At 38.6% G+C, this 20,925-nt stretch overlaps 1 protein-coding gene across 3 annotated transcripts in view; it reads right to left on the bottom strand.

Annotated features, from left to right (window-relative positions):
* AGO2 (argonaute RISC catalytic component 2) overlaps nucleotides 1–20,925 on the bottom strand; it is a 64,947-nt gene that overhangs the window by 28,691 nt on the left and 15,331 nt on the right. The window contains exons 2-8 of one of the 3 annotated variants that reach the window (XM_055799111.1): nucleotides 15,026–15,221; nucleotides 10,968–11,088; nucleotides 5,670–5,851; nucleotides 4,182–4,318; nucleotides 3,915–4,049; nucleotides 1,328–1,415; nucleotides 95–242 (exon numbers count right to left, since the gene is read on the bottom strand). In XM_055799111.1, the coding sequence (XP_055655086.1) occupies nucleotides 95–242; nucleotides 1,328–1,415; nucleotides 3,915–4,049; nucleotides 4,182–4,318; nucleotides 5,670–5,851; nucleotides 10,968–11,088; nucleotides 15,026–15,221 (1,007 nt within the window). Of the gene's footprint in view, nucleotides 1–94; nucleotides 243–1,327; nucleotides 1,416–3,914; nucleotides 4,050–4,181; nucleotides 4,319–5,669; nucleotides 5,855–10,967; nucleotides 11,089–15,025; nucleotides 15,222–20,925 lie in introns of those variants that run through there. The other 2 variants (XM_055799110.1, XM_055799112.1) reach the window with 2 other exon arrangements.

Consider the following 20,925-nt stretch of genomic DNA (forward strand, 5'->3'; position numbering starts at 1 on the left):
TCAGAAACTAAAAAGTTTGCCAACATTTGTGGTTTTTTACCTCTACCTCCTTCCCCCATTCCCAGAATACAGTATTATCTAAAAGTTTACTTGCCTCAAGAGGAAGGTATGTGTGTTTCTGCTCCTGTCCAACTTGTAAACATGGAAGGTGAGGATAGCGTAGAACTAATTTGTGCCTGTCCTTAAAATACTGAGCTACAGTGCATTCAACTGTTTGTCCATTCTCCTGCTGAAGCGGGAATCTATTGGAAATCAAACATGAAAACAAGCCTTTACTTTATGTAAAATACTTTCCCACACTTGCTCAATACATTCTTGGCACAAGTTAAGCTTATTGAGATTACACCTACCTTGCTGAAATGATGCAAGTGTACTTCTATAATTAAGATTCCATCATTGCCACTACCGTGTGTCTTCTAACAGTACAACAGAAGACTATTTCTCTAACATTCTTCATACCTGAAGCTATAAATTAATTTCCTAAGACTGGGTGCCTTGGAGACAGACTAGCGTCTCCTGTTTATTTGGGATGTTCCTAGTATTACATTTTATGATATTCCACACACAAAAAAAGGCAAGCCTGCTACAGGAGTCACAAAACCAATTCTTGCTTCAGAAATGCATTTCTCTCTTTCCGTACATTACAAATATATTTTGGAATATGCACACACATCTGCATATACATCAAAGCAGCACAAACACTATCCTTTCATTAAAATAATGCACCACTGAAAAAACATAAAACAAAGCCCAAACATATAATTACCAGATTTAAGTACTGATCAGTTATCTCCTTGTGAAAAGCTGGTATGTTTTGTTCCTTATGCTACTTCCTTAAAAATGAGAATAAATACCTCCACATTCAGGTTACTTGTACATCTCTGGTTAGTGATAAAAATAAACATTTATTCCAGAGGAAGAATAGATCGGTAATAATCAAGATTACAAAGTTGATCCCAATTGGCACTGCTTTTCTACTCAACTGTTCTAGGAAACATTATGCTACCAATAGGGCACCCTGTTCTTCCAATGTTGAAGAAATCCATAAATAAATAAAAAAAACCCAAAACACAAAACAAAAAAGACCAACACACCACCGAAGATTTAAAATAAAGCAATTGGTTCAAATGCCATGATGTTGATTAGAGAATAGAAATAGACCAAAAACAACAGCAAAACTGTGAAAATTACTTGAGGTGCATTTTAAATGTACTGACCAAAGAAAGTATTGTTTTTCAAGACAACTTTTCCTGTGTCAGTAAGGTAGGCAAGATACTTTTCCAGCCTGAGCTTAGACATAAGCTTAAAAAGAAGCAAAATACTTTACGTTTGGTGACTTGCTGGTCGTCTGGTGACATTGCACACTCTGTACTTCCTTTTCATTTGTCCACAGTGTGTTATCTCCACCTTCAGACCTACAAATTGGAAAATATCTATCACCATTTCTTCAAAATCAAGGTGTTAGCCCCCTAAATTGCTGCACAAGACCACTTAAACTGTACGGTAAAGCTATTTGCTATTTAGCACATTCTCTGAGCACTGAAGGGTATATCCCAGACAGAACTCAAAAAACCCGATCTGTAGTCTTAAAATTCAAACCCCCTGAGCTTCAGCCAAAGCTCAACAACAAATTCAAGAGAAATGGCAAACCCCAAAGCCCCAAGAGTTTGCAGATGAAGCTGAATGCATTTTGTGAATTCCAATTCTAAACGTCTAAGGAAGTCCAGGATGGTGAAAGGACAAAAAGGGCACACAACTGCCTTATACTTTATGTCTAAACATACAACGTCTGTGAGACCTCCAACTACTGCAACCAACTCTGAACTAAGGAATTGGGGTGGGGAAAAAACCCATAACATTCTCTAGGAGCTCACGGGAAATGAAGCCACAGAGCTTCATTCTTTGTGAAGGCAAAGATCTGCTGCAAACTTCCCTGACGGAAAAGCCAAGCCCACCTGAAAGCCAGCAACTTCCACAAGAAGAAATTATCCACCTGAAATCAGCACAACACAGCTACCTGTAAAGAAGCGTTTCTAACTGACCACTACCCACAAATATAAGCTTGAATGCAGCATTTTCCTGCTTTTAGTATGTTCAGACAGAAACAGATGTATGTGGACTATTAGAGACAGAAGCTGAATGTGCAGGGATAGGAAAGAGGGGGCTGTAGATAGGAAAACTTCTATATCTGCACATGTATATAAACTCAGGCTGCTGCTGAGTAACAGTGCATATTTCCCCTATCTGCCAAAGGCACTAATAACTTGCCAAACATAGTAAGCTTTGCACATAATTTCTTAGGGTTCTGAGTGTCATCTATTATGAAACCATCAATAAAGTTTTCCTGAGTATCTCTGAAATCTGTATCACAGTACATTTACCTTTTAATAAGATAAATTTTTACCTCAATGCCTCAATTTACAGCTAGCTTTGCTGCAAATTTGAGATGAGTACTTTATCTGAGGAACAAAAATCCTCATGGAGAAAATTACAATAGCAGCCAGCAATTCAGTGCCTCATTATTTTTTCAAAACAATTACAACCAGTACAAACTCAGGATTTATTTATATTTCTCTTGCTAACTACTTCTTGGGCAAAGATGATTTTGTGGAAACAAGGAAGCTACATGATATATTTATGGAGTTTTTCTTTTTTAACGTGCTTTCTTCCTATCAAGCATATCATGAAGGAAGAACCTTGATTTTCCAGAAACCTTCAGTGAACAAAACCAGTAAGATCCATTCCTCCTATTCTGATTCAATTATTACATATTAGAATAACTGTAATTTAATTCCAGGAAAGTATATGTATGGAATATACTTAAGTATGCAAAAAACCACTGCTCAAGTATTAGTAAAATCTGGAATATAAAAACCTTGACATCAGTAACAGGAAAAATTTAAGATCAGATAATGTTAAAAAACCATGAAATCCCAGTTGTTGTGAACATTTTGAAATCATCAGATTAGTAACTGAAGTATTTCTGTCATGGAATGGGATTGGCACTACCAATACGCTTCAAAAGTGAAAAATAGGAATTTTTTGTATTTCTAACTTAATTTGTATTTAATTTAGAGATGGGGGTACTTCGAGAAGAGTAAAGCACTAGAGGAAGTATAACTTCTAAATACAATAAAGCAATATTCATGTGGGAAGATAAACTGGTTTTAAGGAGACTGACATAGTAAGGGATGCTGCTCTACATGCTGAAAAGATCTCAGCAGTAGCTCTGCGATGAGATGCTCTCAGATGCCACCACAGAGCAGTAATAAGAACCTACACTTAAACGAGAAGCTTGCACAAGTCACAAGCCAATAATTAATCTCGCTAGAATAAATTATCATGCATCTGCTAGAAAGTTTTAGTTCAGCCCACCACTTGGGAGTAAAACGTATCATCTTCATGGTTTCACTGAAGAACTTTCATTAAGGGCAAAGCTAATTAAACCACTCTGTATTTGCCACAGGCAAAATTCATGCACATATATAGTTACTACAGATTCTTGAATATGTAGTAATTATGTGCATACCTGAGCCCTAAATGTGGCTGGTTCAATAAATAAACAAATATGCTCACTTCACTTTTTGTACTAGCAATTCATCAAATCTGAACCCACATACTTACGTGAACTGACCCAACTTTGCTTCTATTCACAAAGTGACTCACTCAAGCTACAGAGATTAACTGATGTCGTAAGAGAAAAAGTAGACTTAAACATAACACTGACTTCTGAAAGTCTTGAAATACAAGTAATAAAATGACTCTTGCTTCTCAGTTTTGCTCAGAAAGTGTACATGCCTTGTTCACTATGATGATCTGTCTCCTAATAAGGCAACCACTACAGAAAACATTCTGAATATGTAATGGTAACACATCAGACAGAATAAAGCAGTTTTATGTAATTTAATTATTACCTTTTATTTCTTTGGTAAACTTTACCCTTTGGGAATCTGTCAGAGGTTTTTGTTGTTCTTCAATACTTTTGAAGTCCAAAACTTCACATACAAACTCGATAACTGGCTGTGCTTTGTAAAATGCAGTTGCAGATACTGTAGACAAAAACGTTAAATGCTGTAAGACAACAAGACTGAGGAAATTTTTAAGAAACGCTAAAGGAATAATTTTTTGCCTTTCCATTGAAACAGAAAGAAGGAACAGGGAAATATTTTTATAGGACCTACCATCAATATTTAACATCATTTTCCATAATGAAGGTCTGACTGATTGATGGAAGCCAAACCAAACTTCTCTGCCACCACCCAATGGATTTGAGCACCCTTCTGATGCTGTAAAAAAAGATCGCCCCACAGGAGTATATCTGCAATAAATAAATTCAGATCATAAAACTAAAGCCAAAAAACAATTGCAGTAAAGCCATAACTATTGCAAATTCCTACAAAAGCACAGAAACGTCAGTGTTTCAAATGGCCAATAATCTGAAATTCCTGTCACGGCTCAAGTTATGCCTCTCAAATTCCAGCTAGTTACAGTAAGAAATCTGCTACTCCTCATGTTTACATTTATTTTCAATATATTCCTTAATATACCTACTAATTAAAACAAAAACACATTAATAACATTTTCTGTACTCTATTAAAAATTCAGTTATGCTTCAGTAAGAAAATAAACAACTCTGCTATTGAACAATGTAATAATCTCTCCCTTTACTTGTGAATAGCTTCCTCTGAAATCCAGGGAAATTTTGTGTGGGTAAACAATAGATGTAACAAATATTTTTGACACATCTTTCGTCTTGGTAATTCCATACTGCATGCTTAATAGCAAACTAATCAAAACCAGCACCAATATTTCTCTGAACAAAGATGTCTGACTAACTAGCCTGAGCTGTTTTCTGTGTTGCAAAACATGACTGAAGTGATTTTTTTTTTTTTATCCTTAACGTGAGGATGAAGTCAACGTACTAAAAGACTATTTAATGATATTTAGATAAATTTAACAAATTTTCCCTGTTTATCCCTTCAGAATGTGAAAGTTCAGCCCTACTAAGCTTTGTTCCTTACTTTCCAACTAAACGTAATTTGAACAGCGGTCTTGAGCAACTTGTTTCACAGCAGCAGAATTAAACCCAGGATCTCCTGGGTTTGACTGCAAATGCTGTAAATCCTACCTGCTCAAAAAAAAACCCCAAATAATTTGCGTATTTTTCTTTTTTATAAAAACCGCTCTACTAGTTGACAGCAATACCCGCTCCCCCCAGGACAGCATCTTTTATACAAAATTGGCAATAAACATCTGCCCAAGGATACAGAGGAACAGGGTAACACGTTTTAAAACCATTCCTACAGATCTATCAGCTTCCAACCATTTTCCACTTCAGAAAACAGCCCTCCACAAGAAGGAGGGCTTCCTTCTCTGAGGCCTACAGAGAAACGGAGTGCAAGTGAGATGGTAGGACACCGCTGACCTGAGAGCACACAAACATGGAGCGGGTCTGAAGACCACTGCCAAAAGGGACTTGTGTTCAGGCTGGAGGCTACTAATTCCACCAGATGAGCAGAAAAGCACGGTATTAGCTCCTGCCTAAGCATGCCATTGCTAGATAGCTATTATTTTGGTTGAGCTGTGAAAGCACATCCTACCCAAAAAGCCTCTGAAGCGATTGAAATAACAATGCAACCTCCTAAACAACATCAGTGTCTTCCCCTCACCTCATCGAAGGCAAGTGCCTCATCACTACATCCAGTGCCTGGATGGTTTCAAATGGAACACTTGGCAGCCGACCAGAAAGAGCATCATGTAAAGCCTGCAAACTCACACAGGACATCCACTTTATAGCCACCTTAAATATTCTGTCCTTTCCTTCTCCTGGCAGCGTGACCTCCAGCTCCACCTGCAACAATGCCAAACAACAAACCAAGATGATTCTTTCCATTTAAAGGGGAAAATGGAAGGGGCTTGGAAGGGATGATGGATTCCTCCAAACAGTGCTATAAAGCATGGGAGAAGACAAAAAAGCAATGATGAAGAAACAACACACATTAGGTACAGCCTCTTTTTACAGCTAGATCTTTCCAAAGGTGTTTCAAAAAGCTGGCATGCTTCCCAGCTGGCATCTATCTTCCTTTTTGAGGCAACATTATAATTTGGAAGTGCTTGAATATCAACTGGGAGGTCTTCATGAAGATCCGATAACTCGAGTTCAGATACCTAAGACATACTAATGAATCATTGCTCATGTCAGATCCTGCATGCTTAAAACAAAACACGGTCTATCACTACCTGCCAAGATTCGTGAATTACTGGTATTCAATCTCTAGAGGCCAGAGTACTTCATATACTATTACTGTAGACATAGTTCAAACAAGAGAAAATAAAATCTACAAGGAGCTTTCAAAGAGAAAACAAACACACACCACTTCCCCCAAACAGAAGAAAAAACCTACAAAACCCACCAACCCAAAACCATCTTATTTTTGAGTACCAAAGAAAAAATAAAGGATGACTCCCAAGTACTAGTGATGCTATCAGACAGGAAATAAGGGCACTCCTTTGACATGTTGTGCCCTACTTTGAATTTTTTTTGTCTAAAAAACACTGGCAAACTACACTACAGTAAGTTAATTCACCCAGTTACTTGTAATTACTTGCAATGCTGATTTCTCCTCTTTGTTAAAACAAAGAAAGCCTGAGCACCAAAGTTCTTACACTGACTAAAATTTAAGCTTGTTTGAAATGATTAGCAGTTCTGGGAGTGACTACAAGAAATAACAAGATCAGAGTATCCCTTTGTGCTTGATATACACAAAAACATTGCATTTTCCTGTCCTAAGGAACTTACAATTTAAATATAAAAGGCATCCATTTAACAGACAAACTGTGATTAGTGGGCTAGCAAAACTAATACATTGGTAACACCAAGCTAATACATGTAATCATCTAGTCTTTTGCGACAGTAAGCTTTTTCAGTCGAAAAATAGGAAGAAAAAAATGAAACACAAATAATAAGCCTTCCTGTACACCAAAAATACGAGTTGACAATTTATAGTAGGCAGTCAAAATGAGTATTACAGTTGCATCTCTCCTGTAGTACAAACATCATTCACCAGGAGGCTCGAGCAGAGGAAGGAGCTGTATGCCTGTGGGAGAGCAACAGGAACTAGAATCTGTAATTGCAGGGTCACTGGTCTGAATCTGGCTCGGGTGGCTAACTGCTGAAAAGCTGTGCAAATAAAGGTTCAGGTTTTCGGCCGACACAGGTTGGAAGCTTTCTATGAAGTCTTTTTTTTCCACTACATCAAAAGTTCCTCATCTTACTTCTCATTTACAGCAGATGGAAGACGTCTGTTGCATCTGAACTGCATTTTCCTTTTAAATTTCTCCAAATCAAGGTTCATAATTTCTGCTATTCCTGGTACTGTTGATACTTAACTAATCTGATTAGTAACAACTTTGATACCCTTAATCTAAAAAAAAGATTTCCATTTGTCCCCTCTCCTGGTTTCAATTTACAAAACTCCTTCACTGCAATGGAATGAAAGATGATGAAAAACGGCACTACCTGTGTTGCAGTATCCATGTCTCTGGTAGAAATAAAAGACCCAGGACTGAAGAAATTCTATTCCAGTTGCTAAACTGCAAATACCAATTAAGTTTAGCATCTGTGATGGTGAATTCGCACTGCTGTATCTGGCCCAAACAGCTTCTGCCGCTGGGTCTAACCCCACTTCAAAACAGTTCTATTAGAGTCACTGCTCAAATAAGTAAGGTTTAAATCCAACTTTCCAGCTTTTTTTCCTTTAATATCTCACCCAATCCTACTGAAGAGTTTGTTTAAAAAAAAAAAATCAAATCAAATAATAAAAACACATTAGGACCAAAAATGCATCCTTTAACCACATCAACAAGATCACATATACTTTTCAGCACTGCTAATCAAAATATTACTAAGAGACTTAAACTATTTACCCCACTCTACATTTTAAGGGCAAATAAACACTCATGTTTGACAGGGTAAGAAAATATGAAAAATTTCAAGACAAAGTAGTTTTAAATCGGAATTTTACCATGTACTTTATTATTGAGAATTAACTCTAAAGACAAATCTAATGTTTTTATTTCCTACAGTTTCACTGGTCACCTGGACCTGCTGTTAGAACCTATGAGGAAAGAGGAATCTTAATATCTTCATACCTTGACAAAGTCCTATACACCTCTTTCTTCTCCATGTGTACAAATAAAAACTAAGAAAATATTCTGTTAATAGATTACATATTCCATATTTGTTCCAAAAGGTCTAAAGATAGGAAGTAATTAAAGAGCAAAAATAAGGTACAATACAAAAGGAATGAAAATAAGATACGATAAGCATGAAGGCCAAATAGAAAACAGAAAAAATTATAATAAGTAGGGTTGTCAGCAAGGTCAAACAAAAAAACCCCAAAAAACACCAACCACCCCAGAACAACCAATTCTGACAAAAGATGAGGACAGAGTGCATTAATTAAAGAGCAACAGGAGAGGGGGGGAAAAAATGTTGGCAATTTAGTGTCAGTCTTCTGTTTAGCATCCGTTCTTCTACTACAAATGCACACTGCAAGTAAATCAAGGCCTTCTTCCACTGAGATTAAGGATCACCTCATAATCATTGTATGTTCATTAATCTTTTCAATATAATCCTAAATGTAATCAGATGTGCAGTAAACTTATTACATTTATTATGCACAGAACACCCAAAAACCCCCCCAAAGAAACCTAATCTAATTACGCTGGAGGAAAGTCCTAATACCTAAAAGCTTTTTACTGGTTTAAATCATGCTTAAACCAATTTAGCATCATGTAAAAATTTCCCTTATTAAGCTAAATTTCCCCACGTCCGATTTAAACCAGCTGAAGATTTATCTCTAGTAGCTCTTTTCTCTAAGGTAATAACATTAATATATGTATGGCAGAACAACTGACAAAGTCCTATATCCCATGGGAAATGGGAAAAAATGAGTTTATTAAAAGCAAGCCTAAGTGTGACCCACAGATGAAACTATCTGAACCATCTTGTGCTAACCTCCGCTAAAAACTGTCCTCATTGACTGCCTTCTGCAAATAATCATCACTCTGGCTAGGTAATTGTCCCACCCAAAATGATTTAACAAACTCACTGAAGTCAACCTTTTCCCAGGTGTAGATTACAACATTCATTAGCATGGACACAAAGGAACGGGGGCATCGAAAGCATTTCCTGCTGACACACAGCCGCCAGACTTATTTTTTTACCATGTATGATTTAGTACACGGGCTTCAAAATCCAAATAATCGAGAATTGAATTTTATTTGGTCAGCAGGCATTCAGACACAGAAGGCACAGGATGAGGAGGTCATCTTACCCCGTTCCCAATCAGAGTAGGGTCAGCTTGCATCTCACAAAGTCTCATTAGATCTAAGGATTAATTTGATCCCAGTTTGTTTATCCTCCATAGGTAACCATTTTTCATTTACCCTTACTTAGTAAATGCAGGACTTCATACTTGTCGTAAAATATATCAGATAACCACAACTGGGAAAGTATTACAGTTATAAGGTAACTCTGCATGCATCCAGAGGACTTGTTTAAACCCCTAGGAGACACTCATTCCACACCATTCCACCTTTGGCAAACACTTTGCACTCTTATGTGTCAAATCTGTAGGAACTGGAAATACTATATGTGAAAGCGGAGACAAAAAAAAAATATCTCCAATACTTGTAATGATTTCTTTATAGTTTTCCCAGACATTACCTAATTGGTTAATGAAAAATAATTAAGACTGGAGTAGAGACTGACCTTTACTGGATGACATTCACTTAAATACATTTGGGGGAAATCTCATACGAGTCATGTTTATTAAGAGCTTGATTCAGGTAGAACTATTAACTATGTCAAGCACTGCACAGGCACACAATGAAACAGCAAAGCACAGTATGAAGTATTTCATAGCACACTGCTACTGAATTTTAGAAGACTTGAGCTCTGTTCCCAGTTTTATCAAATAAGCAAATCTCCACATTTCTCTGTATTGCCCTTTCCCCCTGTAACATTTTACTTTTGTATACTTGGGTTGTAATCGATTTCTACTGGATAAGACAGTCTTCCTCTGTAACTGTGCATGCCTCACTTTGCACCGACACCAGAAGGGTACAACGGCCTCTGGAAACTATTATAGTACAAATAAGCAACAAGAACAACCGTATCCTCAAGTGTTCATTGAAATAAGAAAGGCCACAGGAAATTCAATCTGATAATAGACCACAAATACGTAAGCTAAATTGTTTTATAGGGTTTGTGTGTTAGCATGTTCCAACAGAGTCCCTTCTACTTCACCAGTCAATGGTCACACATGCGGGTACACATCACAGCTACAACCGGAGTGACTGAACAAAGAGGTCACCGCCCCACATACAGCGCTGGCAAACAGAACATGTCAGTCTTCTTCAGCTGCCTCGAGGTTAAGCTAGCAGGTCTCAACCTGTGCAGTTTAAATTAATTTAGCTCTCACGTCGTGAAGGATTAAGGAAGATGTTCCATACAGGCAATACAGGGATGGAGGCGTTTCTTCCAGCTAGTGGATAGCAAGAATCAGCTTACAGTGGGCTTTGATGAGATTAACAAGCTGACACAACAGCTTGCTGCTGCCCAGAGGGGTGCTTCTGCTCCCCTCTCCCAAATTCAACTGTGCTTTCACTTTCTCCCTAGTGCCAGTATGGAGCTTGTCTACTGTCTTGGGCAATTGAACCATCTCACCAAACCACCTGAGCGGTGAGAGAGGGAGGAAAGAAGGGATACAGAAAGGGGAGTGACCACTTTTGATGGCAACAAGCTCACACTTCTGTCCTGGAAAGCCACACCCTGAGCAAAGTGGCAACAGGAGGAGACACCTATTCCAGAAATATAAATTACTTTCTATCGGTTAATATAAAGGCTCTACAAATATGACATTAAAAATCCCAGATTAAAAACTTTTCTATTTAAAACTTACTTTATCTCTCCCAATGGGAAGCGGCATAGCTGTATAAAGGTTTTTTCTTCCGTCAAACACTGGTTTGCGATCCCCAAAAATCTGGGTTTTAAAGTGCTGAACCATATGCTCCACTATTTCTCTGAAAACACAAAAAGATTATATTAATTCAACTTCTCAGTGTTAAGCAGCAATACACACTAACACCAGTATATATGAATGGAGACATTAGGTAAATGAAAGGGTTGCCCACTGCTGGGTATTAAAGGCAAGATTTGTTTCACTGATCTCAAATTAGAGCAACCTTTTCACAGATGAAACTGTTTTCTTTAAGCAGCTATTTTTAGCATTTTCAGATTAAACCTTCCCTTCCTCTTTTCTGTGATCTACTAGAAGTGGTAAAGAGAAAGCTCATGCTCTATCAAGCTCAAAATGAGAGGTGCTTGGTATTCTCCTGGGGCTTCTGTTCCCCTCTCTCACAGCTCTTTCTGCAGAAGACTACGGACCAAAAGCTCAGCAGTCCAAGAAGCTTTCAAAAAAACATCACTATCCAAGCTTACAGCCTTAGTGTAGTGTAAGGACAATAGTTCTACGACAAAGTGATAAGCAAACTTTTTTGCATCACACTGAGAAAGGTTATTTTTAGATGCAATTTTTTCACATACACAGAAAAACTGGGATCCACACAACAAAAGTGGATATGTGCGTTCACTAGGACCTGTGCCTATTAAAAATACATATTCATTTAAGCATTGCCAGAATTAGGTTGCATGTTTGTTATGAATGCAGTAACCACACAAAGGTCTTGTCAAACCACAGTATTTACACACTGGTCATGCAAAGCAGTTCAACAGCTGATGAGAGTTCTGTTGGAATAACAACACCCCTTGATGCCAAAGGTCTTTGGTCCGAATGTCCCAGAGACGCATCCCTCAGGCTACCTGTATCACAAGGCTACAGTATCTGAAATCCATCCGCAGCCTGCAATACACTGCCTACAAGATCCTTAACACACAGCTCGAGGCAAAAGGGCATGAAGAAGTTAAACCGACACAGAAAGGAAACCACTGTTTCTTCACCACCAGAAATCAAGTAGCTTCAATACCACTGTCAACTAGCAGCTCACAGATCCTGCAGGTGACTATTTCATACTCCTTCACTTGGAAAAGTAATTAACTCAGCATAAAGTTAAGATATTATAGTGATGCAAAGTTATGAGATGAAACACTGAATGCGTTCAAGAAAAGAACGAAGACACTTCTAATAGTTTCTTTGCTGTGTCCTAAGGCTTTAAGGCAAGGTGCGACCACCAAAACTTGTCTGACCTCCTGAAAAGTATGAATAAAACAACACAATAATATCTGCCTCAGGTCTACAGGCTCTGACTGAACAAGTACATTATTTGGAGGGTGTTTTTCAGCCTTGAGTTAAAGACTGAGCAAAGGAAAACCCATTCTCTTATTGACCAAGTTCTTCCGGTGGTGAACTAGTTTTATAAAAATGAACGCTTCCATTTCATTAAGGTTTTCAAGCATCAAACCACAATGGTCCTTCTCTGCTGTAGGTGGAGATATCTCAGTGAATATAAGTTATTTTCTCCATGTGACGTTAAAAGAAGAGTTACCAATTCACTAGCTTCAGCCCTTTGGGACTACCATTCCACCAAGATCACGCAAGCACACCAAGAACTCTGGGCCAGTGACTGCAAGCACAGTTCATCTTGAACCTTGTACGAGTCCTAGCTCCCCTCATGAATTAAACCAAGGACATCCTTGGTGCAGAACCAAACTCACATTGCCCATTCTGCCCCCTTTAACTATCCAAATAAGATCTGGCCTTTCTGCGACATGTGAAGAACTGTAGCCAGACCATAGTAATTTGGCACAGCAGCACACTGACTCAGCTGTGTGTTTTCCACTCCTGCTCCAGCTCCAGCTCATGTCTCATCAGCATGGAACCTGCATGTACACTGTACACATCCCTGCAGTGGGTCTGCAGGGTCACGGTCCAAGATGGAGTAAGTCCTGGAATAAAACTGAAGAATGAAGCTGGGACAGAAAACAGAGTAACTTAAATGAAAATAAAATCCCCCTCTATCCTTTCTATAGGTTACAACATATAAAGTAATGATTAAAACTATACTATAAATATACATCTGAATTATATAACCAAAATACTAGGTATACATAAGCCAGCTGAAAAAACTATCATTTAGAATTGTACTACATGTGCATCCTGCATAAATCTGTGTGTAAACACAAAAATATAGGTATACATGTAGGCCTGAAAGGTCACAGCTCACAAAAACCCAGGCACAAGTGAGTGCGTGTACAGGGTATCACATATAGGAATAAGCACTCAAAAGAAATAAAACGTACTTCAGTAAGTGAATCCCATTCGTATTCTTCCCACACTGTACTAAGAAACATGCACCATACCACTGTTGAATGTGTTTATGACATCTTTGTTTACTGCAAAAAGCATTTAATCTTATGTAGATTTATCCTTGCTCCTGTTACCGCAGCAGAGGGAGTGACTAATCTGACAAAGCAGAGCAGGTCAGAAGCTGTCAGTGGAGAAAGAACCTGCTACTGAATATAATCTGCCTTTTCAGTGAGAAAAATTGCTTTATTATTTAATAATTATGCTCTCTGCTACTGATGAGCAAGCACACACATGCTGGACCATAACGGACGTGATCACACGGAACTACAACACACACAAAAGCTGTGCAGCTCTCTGGTCCCTGAGAAGCTAAAGAAGCATGGCGATCTGCATCAGTCAGCAGCCTGCCAGTTGCCAGGACTGGAGCTGGTGGCAGGATGTACTGGGGATATTGGTTAACGAAAGCAAAGCCCTCACAGCTCCCACTACTGAAGAAATGACTGCTGAAAATGTTTTTCAGCACTTCAATGCCGTAAGAGTATCTTGGTGAAATTAGCAGGGCTGCCCTCGGGCAAGAAGACAGTTCAGCCTAATACACTTACAACAGTGTTTGCTTTGAAAATTAAATTTAATTCTCAACTAGCTTAAAAGTTAGATTTATAATAGATCACCACAGAAAGGAAAAACAGGACAGCAAACCATAGTGATACTCTTTATGGAAATGCCATCAGTGACTTTTTAGTGTAATGATAGATAAAGCACTCCTGTTTATTAATTCATGTTAAGAAAACTTTGTCTTTCAGGTGGCTTTTTTGACTGCACACTTTGTTCGTGTTCATGAGTGCATTTTACCCATGTGACCTTTTTCAATATGGAAAAGTTTTGCTTTTGAATATATAAACATACCATTCCAATCCTCTGCAGTCAAGATGTAGGTAGTTATGAAGATGACACTTGCGGTTTCCAGTTAGTGCCAAGTCTTGTTCTCAAGTTTCACTTCTGGCAACACCACACTCTTTCAAGTCAATGAGGTTGCCACACTCTGACTAATAGGGCACATATGCAAAATACAAGACCTAATTGGTTGTTTCCTTAGCCAACTGATCCACGTTTTCACCTTGCTGTTTCAGGAGCATCATCTTTCCCTTATATAGAATCTATTGATGAGGGCCAATTTCTTACCTAGTTTAGTCCGTCCACGATCCTCTCGCAGCAGCACAATCAAATGGGGTTTGCCTCCCCGTGTCAGTAGGGGAGGGTGGGAAAACAAACTGGTAACACAACTCCCTGCTGAAGGACCTGCCAGCCAATTGCACTCCAGTATTTAACCAAGGAATACCAAGTAATAAATACTAATGTTTACCAAGTTGGCTTATATTGACCTAGTTCCGCTACAGTTAGAGTTTATCCATCTGTCATCTGTGGCTTTGATCAGCAGCATCTTAAGATGCTGACAAGTGTAAATCAGGCAAAATAAGGGACAATGAGCACTGAAATCCTGGATTGGTACAGAAAGACTTGGAGAAAAGAAGTGCCCGTTGATGGATATGCAAAATTTGAAGCTATCAGTACAAACAGTGACTAAAGACAGACACATCCTGCAAGACAGCAATGAAGCCAGGCACATCGCTCTAGCATTTTCAAAGAAAAACAAGAATGTTAATAAACTGAGGAAAAGCAAAGCACAGTATTACCTGTTAACTCTTCTAGGACATTTTTCTGGCTTTATATCCAATTCATAATGATAGATATCTATTTTAGGAATGTCCATTTCAAAGAAGTTGGCCTGCAGTTTGATTGTTCTCCCAGATGTGCCAAAATCTGGTCGAGGAGGGGGTTTGAAGGCATATCCCTGTATTGGTGGTGGCAACGGTGGAGGAGGGGCAAGCACTGAAAAAAAAGAAAGCACAGATTAGACATCACCTATATCAAACTGACAGGTAAACAAATTTACAGGCTATTTGACCAACGAAGCACAGCACATTTAAACCAGTGACTGGTTTAATACGGGGGGGGGGGGGAAGACCCCAACCCTGCTATCAGGAGTCCATGAATTCTGTCTTCGTCCATGCTGGTTCACCATTTGCTGTATTTCCTAGCCCTGATTACTGAACAAAATCTTTAAATCAGTTTTCCTGATTTTCCTACACTACAAATCAGCTGGGTTAGAATTTGAGAGGCCAAGTGGGCACTGCTGGGAAAGTGAGAACCTGATCTTCGTTGCAGGGAAGAACCTCCATTTCAGAAAGGACACTGAAACAAATCACCTAACTGTGTTTATTTGAGCAAACACCTATAAGATGGAATTTCTACCACTTAAACCACCTTTGTGATCACATTTGGATGAGGTGCATGCATCTAAAGCGAGTACAATGCATGTATTTCAGCTATATACATTTTACTCTAATGACCGTACTGCACAGCTTGCTGAAGAGGTGAATGCAACACAGGAGCTGTTCCTACACACTGCAGCTCTCTGGAAAACGCTATGTATTAGAATTAAACTATACCCTACTGCTTCCTTTAATCAGAAAGCAAACAGCAAATAGTTACTGCTGCCGTACTGTATTCTTCAGCTCAAAACAGCAGCTGTAGATGAGACAATGTGAAGAGAAGCATAATAGCTGCCTGCGGTTTTTTTAATCCCGGAAATCCCATTAAAAATTCACAGAGAAGTGCATAAGGTACCAACTAGAGTATTTAAGACTCCTGCAGTGCCAGTACTCAGGTTTTCTGTGGTCTAGAGCAGTAACAACTTGCAGCAAAGCCTCCACATGTGAAACAACGCAAGAGGCTTCTCATGACTGATGTAAGAATCCAGGTGTGGTTTCCTGGGATTATCAAATTCAGTCCTCTGCTAGCACCAGAAACAGTATGCATCCCTTCAGTGACAGATCAGTCACCACTTCTCCACCCTCACTTTCCCTACTGGAAACCTGTTCTGGAACTGTGATGTTCCAATGCTCAGAAACATCCATTTTTATTTATTCATTGTCAGGTTATACTCACTGACCTTCAGCTTAAGTACTCATTTTATTTTTAGATTTAAACAAATTCCCATTTAATTCTTAATTCTAGGCTATACTACTTCTATTAGTCTCTTCTCATAAACTAGTCTACATTCTCATCAGTCTGGTCATTTTTCAGGCTAATACATTTTCAGCCCACCTTTCCTGAACAAGACCAAGTGTTATTCCACACAAGGTCCCATCAGGGTCCAGCACAACCACACTGATGCTTTCATCTCCCGACTGGAAACACCAGGTTAACGAGCCCTAACTTGCTTTTGCCTGTTGTACTACTGCTTTAGAACAGCAGCTCCTGGCCATCCAGGGACCAGTCGGCATATGTGCGCCCATCTCGGTTGTTTATGACTGATCATCTCCCAGTTCACTATTAACTCCCAATCACATGATCTTTAAAATTTATATATATATATATTTTTTAACCTATATGTATTGCCCTGCTGCTTTCTGTATGATGCTCAGGTCCTTCTGACAATGCCTCCCATGCCCCATGGTAAAGTCTCATGTCCTTATTCCTAACATTTGTGCCAAGATTGTCAATGAAATAATAAACAAGCCCATTCCCAACCTTAGTAGCATCACTTCCCTGCTTTACCCTTCAATACTCCTCATGGCCAGTTTCCCACTGATCAGTATCTCCTTACTTTACTGTTCTACTAACCTGACTTTTAGTACCAATTTCCCCACATACCTGATATTTCATCAGAATCCAGATAGTTTGGTTTGACATTAGGAATATGATAGGGGGGTTTGTTAGTTATTTTATTTATTTAAAAAAAAAAACTTGGGTTTTCTCATTTGTTTTACATTTCGGAAGCTTGTTTCAGATCTTGTCTTCCAAACATTGAGGCATACACCCTTCTGATGTCACGTTACAGAAGTTAAATTTGGGGTTTTCCTCCCTCTCATACACATTACCATTAAAGTCTGTGATTCTCCAAAACTAACTTGCTCAATATTTTAAAGATGCTTGTTGCTAAAGGCTTGCATTTCCATGCTAAAACTTCAGGTTTCTGTGATAAAAGATTATTCCATCTCCCTAATTTGAGTACTCCTTCAGTTCTGCTTTCAATGGAAATATAGCAATCCTCAGTTGAATATTATTCTTACTGTTTGCCTTTGCAGTGTCAACATCTGTAAAGTGAAGTATCTTCTTGGGTTTCGCACAATAGCTCTAGACTCTTGTCTATGCCATCTGCCTCTGCATCTGACCTTTCCTATTTACATCCCTGAAGGCAAGTCCAAGTACTTAGCTGACTAATTCTGCTAAATTATTTTTTTTTTATAAAATTACTGCACACCTGGACTTCTAAGACATGAATTTGTCATCTTTTCCTAACATTTAGAGGGCCTCTGCTTACTTCAAATATTTTTCTGAAGATGATTAACTCACTCGGGTGCCACCACAGTCATCATATCCTCTTGCTTGGTATGACAAATTCACAAAGTGTTCGTGTCATTAAGTGGAAAGAATCCTCTGCTTTGGATATGACAACTAACCAAGTTATTTATAGCATTATCACTACAGTTGGAAAGTAACGTCAAAAATACTCCCACAAATATTTATACTTGAAATATGACAAAGCTTTCCATTACCCACCTCCAAATCAGATCAGGAAGATGTGCACCAAGCATCTACCTCTACTCCACCAGAATCTTCTTTACCATCATTTTCCCAAAGAAATCTGGCTTCCACCTATGATTTCAGCTGGCCTTAACACTTTACAGCTCATCACTGCACGTATTTTTATTGCCATCTTTCTGTTAACAGTACATTCCCATTTGAAAACCACGTCCTCATCATTAACATTATTCTATGATTTCTTTGTGTCGTTCCATGATCCCCATAGCACCACCCATTCGAAAAATATTTTAATTTTCTGCCCAGGCTCCTGGTATTTGTATTTTAACACTTCCATTTCTTGCTACCCACACTCTGCATTTTAACTGCATTATCTATTGCCTTACCGCTAGCACCTGGTCAACTATTTTCCCATCAATATTAAGCATTTCCCTTCTCTTTGCCCATTCATTTTTATGCCTTCTAACATTTCTGTATTTACTGCCACATCCTAATTCCCCTGTCCTTCCTTTTCCTGTGCCAGATTTGGTATATCACAGCCAGTTTTCAGAAATACAAAAAAAAAAATTAAGATTACAAAATTTGGAAGTGCAAAGGCTAGCATCATGGAGGGGGGAACACACCTCCCCCAAGCTATTTATGCTGCAAAATTTAGTAATTTCATAATTAAGCAATACATCCTCCACCCTCTATATTAAAATGGGGTTGTTTAGTACTTCTCACAGGTGTGTACTGAACCCGTATCTATAAGTGATCAGGGATCAACACAAACGCGTGTTGCTCAACACCACCATTACATTCCTCCACTGGAGTTTTTGTGACAAACAGTAAAGAAAAAAAGTGAGTGCATATACTCGGTTTTAATAACAACATGAAATGCTGAGAGAAGCACAGACTCCTGGAGAAAGATGTGGCCACACAGTTTTATAACCTGCATGTCTGATGGAGAAAAAAACCCCAACCCCAAGCTGTTCAGAAAGCAGGACTACTACCACCCTGTATTTTCATGTTAAACATTTTGTCAACGATTTATTTTTTTTTTAGGAGCAATAGAAAAAACAATTTTAAGAAGGAAGCTATTTCTGGCTCACCTCCCTAATCAAACTTATTTAGGGCAGGGCGTTGCTTCAAGGAGATAAGTACTGTTTATTGAACACCAGCACTGACCCGATAAGCAGTCAACTTGTATTTTTGCCACATAAAAAAGATACATATGCATTAACTATAGAACTGAAGGATGCGAATTGAGCTTCAAGGGAAAAAACTGAATATTGCAACTGTTGATCTGAATTCACTTTTTGAACTACTGCCTCGAATTAAGGTAGCAAAATCAAACTATTTTGTGTAATACACATTACAGCAACCAGTTGTGAAGTGTAGTCACAAAATACTGAATTCTGTGCCGACAGGAGAGGATACAGTCTTATTGCTCTGTTCTATTAAGAGAAAAACCCATGAACCTCAATCGTAAAACACAACGGCTACATCCGAAGTGATTCCGTTCCCCCAACTCCTTGTTCAAGCATGCCTGGATAATTCCCATCACTGGCTCGCTTCTAAACATGACAGAAGCCATACCAATACGAGAACGCTTTTCGTAGTGCAAAAGTTCATACAAGGGAGGATTTGCAGTGTGGTGAGGTGTGTTACAGAAGATACTGCCGGACACCAGGGCTTGAGGTGATGCCCTGCCCAAGGAAACATGCCAGAATTCATACCCCAATGCGTGTTACTTGCTCCATTCCTGTTTTTCAGAGACTCCTTCATGAACACAGCTGATGCTTTTGGAGAGACAGAATTTCAAAGCATCAGAAGATCTACATGCATACCTGGATTTTACTTTTAAAGTGCTGTGAAGGGAAGAATGAATCAGAAGAAAGATGAAAGACTAATAAATCAGAGCATCCATGTGATAAGTATCAGAAGCTCTTCGCTCATTTGCTAGATGACAGTATGAATAACGAGAATGTTTCAGCCTTGATATGATGACTGAGACCATCAAGAATCCCGTTTTAAAGGTGTGAAATAAAGTTAAGCTGGGTATTGAATAGTAAGGTGCCAGTAGACTGTTATTAGGCTTATTTTTATCATGAAAAAACCGACTTCCTATTGTAATTCATCAAATTTACATAAACTAAACATCCATAGTTATCAGTCTTAAAAACTTCAATTTCTACCAAAAAAAGAAATCTGGAAAAAGACAGATACTAGAAAAATAACAGTATCATGGCAGTTTTCTGAAATAAAATTAATAATCAAGCAAAACTACTCTGTCAAAAGAGAGTGGCAAGGGAAATGTGGGGGCAGAGGAACTCTGCACAATCACAGAAACACTGTTCTAGTACAGATTTTGCAAATTGAAAACTATTGCAAATGCAAGGCTGTCTCTGTGCATGCTCCTACTCCAGCACTTGTTGTGGTTCAAAACCAGAGATAAGAGAGCAGTGACTCAAGGAGTCAGCTGGCCAAGACACTCTCAGTATGTAAAAGGTGTGAATGAGCCACTCTCATTCAAGAGACTGGCTCAGCTTGTCTACTCCAAAATCTATACTATTATGTAATGATAATTTTTCAGGGCCATTTACTTTATAACCATTTCCCAGACTTGGAGCGTTCCTTTCTTTTGTCCTCCCCTCTTCACCATTTTTTAAAGCTTAACTGTTTTTTTCCAGGGTCTGCTCAGCACCCTGGAAGCACTACCAGTCTGCACTGAACTTGCACACTGAAGTTTTTCAGCAAAGAATTACGCAATTTTAATGTGCAGTCATAGGCCTAATGAGTTACTAAATAAGAAGGGGCCAAACTAGTTGCATCTAAGGGCTTGTCGACACAGGAAACCATCTGAGCATAATTATACTAGCGTAATTATATCAATAAGTTTCCTTCTGTGGCAAGTCCTAACACACATTTAATAATCAGGTGATGTTTCACAACTCAAAAGTATGTTTTAACATTGAGCTAACACAACTTACATCTGTCATAGGAA

The sequence above is a fragment of the Falco peregrinus genome, chromosome 3 (assembly GCF_023634155.1).
Source record: "Falco peregrinus isolate bFalPer1 chromosome 3, bFalPer1.pri, whole genome shotgun sequence".
Taxonomy (NCBI): domain Eukaryota; kingdom Metazoa; phylum Chordata; class Aves; order Falconiformes; family Falconidae; genus Falco; species Falco peregrinus.